Source organism: Engraulis encrasicolus, chromosome 5, assembly GCF_034702125.1.
Source record: "Engraulis encrasicolus isolate BLACKSEA-1 chromosome 5, IST_EnEncr_1.0, whole genome shotgun sequence".
In the NCBI taxonomy this organism is placed as follows: Eukaryota; Metazoa; Chordata; class Actinopteri; order Clupeiformes; family Engraulidae; genus Engraulis; species Engraulis encrasicolus.
Window position 1 is genome coordinate 5,785,738 of NC_085861.1, and position 4,890 is coordinate 5,790,627.

The following is a 4,890-nucleotide window of genomic DNA, read 5'->3' on the forward strand; positions in this document are numbered from 1 at the left end:
TTTCTGGCATCAGAAAAGGTGTTTTTTTGTTTAAATCTCTGTACAAAACTCATGAAAAACAACATCAACCACCACAAGCAATGCCTCAGTTTCTTTCAGGGTTGTATTGAGATGGGCCAACTGTGCTGGGGATGCTGACTACTACACTGCACTCCCAGGACCAAAGGCAAATGGCACATACTGTATGTAACACCCAAGACTTCTCAAGCTTCCCACAGACGTACAGTAGTAATTTCAACGTAATGATTATTACGTAGGCAGGAAGCTGTGCATTACGTCGGCAGGAGTCAAAAATTATTACGTTGGCAGGGTTATTACGTTGGTGGGAAGGTGTTACGTTGGTGGGTGTCACACACATACAGTATACGGTATTATTGTTAAAAACCACTCCTGAGGAGAGAGGAGGAATAACAAAAAGAGGATAACCATTTCAGTTTTATTTTACTTTTTTACATTTCAGTTCTGCGTGTGCGTGTGTGTGTGTGCGCGCGCATGTAGAGCTTTAAAAAAAAAGACCCGCCCACTTACAGGGATAACTTGACACGCAAAGGCACTGACAAAAAAAAGAGAATACAAACAAATCATAAACAAAAGATGAGACGAAGAGGCCGAAGCCTATTCAAGACCAGAGCCAGCCACAGCCCTTAGGATCCCTTAGTGCCGCGGATAAGAGTCTCCATCATATCCCACTGCTCCTTGGTGACCTACACAGGAACAAAAGAGAAGAGAGAAAAGGACGATGCGTTAATGACCATTGTACTAAACCATTCAATTTCACAGTAGTGGTGGTGGATGAAAAGGGCACTGGAGGACCCATAGTCATACTGCACCGCACTGGAGGAGCCATAGTCATACTGCACTCACCTTTCTCAGGTCGTTGAACTCCCCAGCCATGGAAACGTACTCGCCACCGTCCATTCGAATGACCTGTGTGCACAGGAACGCATGAGTGGATGAATACATTAAAAAGAAGAAAGGAATGAATGAAAAAGGCAAAATGAAGGCAAATTAAAATTCTAAACAAAGAGGCATAAACAGCAGGCTATATTTAATCTCCATGACTGCTGTGCAGAGATGTTCAACACCTTTCTCCAATGTGACCTGGCTAAATCAATCAGCAGGTAGGAATGTGAATGTGAATGTGTACAGTATATGTACACTACAGTAAGTCCTCAGACGGTTAACAGTCTTACAGTATTAGTGGGACTTGACTGATATAAAGGCGTATGGAGGCTTGGCTATTCAACCAACATATTTTCAATGCAATGTCAGGACTAGAGGATATCTCAGATATAAAGTAATGTACAATAGACGCAAGGCAAGTTCATTTATTTATATAGTGCATTCCATAGAGATATAACAGAGATTATAACTATGCTAGGTGCCATTACAGCCTGTGTGAATATGTGATGCTATGTGCCATAAGAGGCAGTGTGGTTAAAGGATGCTACATATGTGATATTATAGTCTTTGTGGATAATGAGTCTATGCGCACACTGCAACAGTCTGCAACAGACATGCTGTGGAGCAATGCACTGTATGCTACCCTAAAGCAGAATACATGAGCAGAGAGGAGGAAGAGGAGAGGAGAGGAGAAGGAGGAGGAAGAGAAGAGGAGAGGAGAGGAGGATGAGAAAGAGGAGGAAGAAGATGAGGAGATGGGGAGGTGGAGAAGAGGAGAGGAGAGCAAAGAAGAGGACGGGGCAGGAGGAGGACAAACGCAGAGGAGAGGAGGATGAGAAAAGCAGGAGAGGAGGATGAGGTGAAGAGGCGAGGAGAAGAGGAAAGGAGGAGGAGAAGGATGAACAGGGGGAGGAGAAGAGGAGAGGAGGATGAGGAAGAGAGGAGGAGGAGAGGATGAGAGGAGGGCAAGGATGAGGAGGAAGAAGAGAGGAGGAGATAAGAAGAGGAGAGGAGAATGAGGACAGGAGGAGGAGAGGAGGATGAAGAGAGGAGGATGAGGACAGGAGGAGGAGAGGAGGAAGAGGAGAGAAGGATGAGGAGAGGAGGAGGTGGAGGGGAGGACAAGAAGAGGAGGATAAAGAGAGGAAGATGAGGACAAGAGGAAGAGAGGAGGAAGAGGAGGAGGAATGAAAAGAGGGCAAGGAGAAGAGAGGCGGAGAGGAGGAGAGGAGGAGAGGAGAGGAGGATGAGGAGAGGAGGATGAGGAGAGGAGAGGAGAGGAGCCAGTGCTGGCTGCCCTTGCTCTGCGCTCTCTCAGCCTGAAACCAGAGTGCTCCTCTGGGGCAGACTCAGGGCGCTCGCCCCCTCCACCCCTCCCCTGCTCTGGGCGCTTGCCCCCTCCGCCCCCTCCCTACTCTGGGGCAGAGGAGAGCCCTACCACATGCCCAAGGTCAACACACACACACACACACACACACACACACACACACACACACACACACACACACACACACACACACACACACACACACACACACACACACACACACACACACACAATTTGCAAACGCATGCACACACACCAGTGACAGTCAGACATACACACACAATTTGCAAACGCATGCATATACACGGACGGAGTGACACAGTCGCACACAAGCAGTGACGCTGTCTGTCTGTCTGTCTGTCTGTCTGTCTGTCTGTCTGTCTGTCTGTCTGTCGCTCGCTCTCTCGCTCTCTCTCTCTCTCTCTCTCTCTCTCTCTCTCTCTCTCTCTCTCTCTCTCTCTCTCGCTCTCTCGCTCTCTCTCGCTCTCTCTCGCTCTCTCGCTCTCTCTCGCTCTCTCTCTCTCTCTCGCTCTCTCTCTCTCTCTCACCCCCCCCAGATCCCCACTCACCGCTCCTGACACCCAGCTGGCGTAGTCGCTGCAGAGGTAGGCGGCCAGGTTGGCAATCTCCTCTGGCGTCCCCAGACGTCCCGTCGGGATCCGGCCCATCATGGACTTCTCGAACATGCCCGTGGGGTCCAGACGACTGAACGCACCCTGCATACAATAGAATCGAATACAAGAGGATGCATTTATTGTCATTATACACCTCTCGAACATGCCCGTGGGGTTCAGACGACTGAACACACCCTGCATAGAAAAGAATAAAATGCAATAGGATACATTACAATGCCTCTATTGGCATTATACGGTATAGTCTTCTCGAACATGCCAGTAGGGTCCAGACGACTGAACGCACCCTGAATAGAATATTATAAAATACAATAGGATACATTAGAATGGCTTTATTGTCATTATATAGTCTTCTCGAACATGCCCGTAGGGTCCAGACAACTGAATGCACCCTGCATAGAAAATAATGGAACAAAATTAAATAGAGGCATTCTGTTGCATTCTATTGTATACTATTGCCATTCTACACTTCTTGAACATGCCCGTGGGGTTCTGAAGACTGAACGCACTGTGCATAGAAAAGAATACAAGAGGATGCCTTTATTGTCATTACGAAGTCTTCTCGAACATGCCCCTGCCATCCGGACGAGTAAAGTAGAATAGTTATCCTGAGTGAAATAGAACAGAATAGAATACAATACAACATTTTGCTGTACGGGTCTGGCTTGCCAGGCTAGCTTTTTACCGCTTTTTTATACATTATACATTACATTATACATTACACCATGGAAATGTTTAAGCTACACACACTGCATCAGTTTGAAATTCAGGGCACAAAAACAGTTATTCTCTCTCTGTCTCTCTGCTGGGATCGTTCAAGCATCTTGACACGGTCACGGTGAAATGTAGTTCTCTTGTGATCTCCTGTTACGTCGTAGAGGAGGGTGGTCTACTCAAGAGGAGGCGGCGTAGCACCTGACCTATCGTTTATACCTCCACCGCCCCGCTCCACTCCACTCCGCTCCGCTCGCCACTATACGCCATCAATCTTCCAGATGGAGAACTTTACCGTGTGTGAATGGAGGAGGCAGCCAGCGAGTCAGCCTCAGCCTCAGCCTCAGCCTCAGTCAGGCTGGCCGTGATTCATATATATGGAAGAAACTGATTCTCATGCAGACCCACACACACACACCATTTTCTCCCCGTCTCACGCAGAGCATTTTAAACTTTCTCTCCCTCTCTTTCTCACGCACAGCATTTTAGCTTTCTCGACCTCTCTCACACACAACATTTTCTCCTTCTCCCCTCTCTCCCATACCCTCACGGACGTTTCTCTTTCTCTCCCACTCCAATGCACTCACAGCCTTCATCTTTTCTCTCTTTCTTTCATACCCCTCCACACACCACATAGTTTTTTCTCTTTCTCTCTCTTTCATACCCTTTCAGTCTCTTTCCTCTTTTCTTACCCTCTCCCTGACCGACCAACCCCCCCCACACACACATACAGTCTTTTCTCTTTCTCTCCCTTTTTAATACTCCTTCAGTCTCTTCCCTCTTTTCTCTCACACTCACCCCATGCCTCTTCTCTTCTCTTTCTCTCACCCTCCCTCATACCCTCACAGCCTTTTTTCTTTTTCTTTCCCATTCTCAGCCTCTCCTCCATCTCATACCCTCATAAACTTTCTTATTTATCTCTCATACCTCTGCAGTCTCTCCATCCCTCCCCCTCTCACATCTCTTCAGTCTCTCCATCCCTCCCCCTCTCATACCTCTTCAGTCTCTCCATCCTTCCCTCCCTCTTATACACTTGTAGCCTTTTCTCTCTCTCCGCATCCCTATACGGGTTCAGGCAGGCAGGGCTGGTTCTAGTCAACTTGGTGCCCTAGGCGATAGACACCCCTTCTCTTTTTGTGCATTTAGAAATTGTCATCTGTACAACATACTGTAGCGCCATACATATGATCCAACACATTGTAATCTACGAAATGTCTGTGCATAATCATAATTATCAATGTGTACAGTGTTAAGAGCTTTTTTCACATTCTGCATACACATTTTACATTCTAAATCAGTGGGACATTTTAGCCA

At 47.3% G+C, this 4,890-nt stretch overlaps 1 protein-coding gene across 2 annotated transcripts in view; it reads right to left on the reverse strand.

The window, feature by feature from the left end:
- Positions 1-421: 421 nt before the first annotated feature.
- Positions 422-4,890, reverse strand: part of decr1 (2,4-dienoyl CoA reductase 1, mitochondrial) — a 22,592-nt gene continuing 18,123 nt past the window's right edge. Inside the window, exons 8-10 of one of the 2 annotated variants that reach the window (XM_063198545.1) lie at positions 2,800-2,946; positions 865-927; positions 422-704 (exon numbers count right to left, since the gene is read on the reverse strand). In XM_063198545.1, coding sequence (XP_063054615.1) covers positions 645-704; positions 865-927; positions 2,800-2,946 — 270 coding nt within the window. In that variant the 3' untranslated portion in view covers positions 422-644. Of the gene's footprint in view, positions 705-864; positions 928-2,799; positions 2,947-3,017; positions 3,150-4,890 lie in introns of those variants that run through there. The other variant, XM_063198546.1, reaches the window with a different exon arrangement.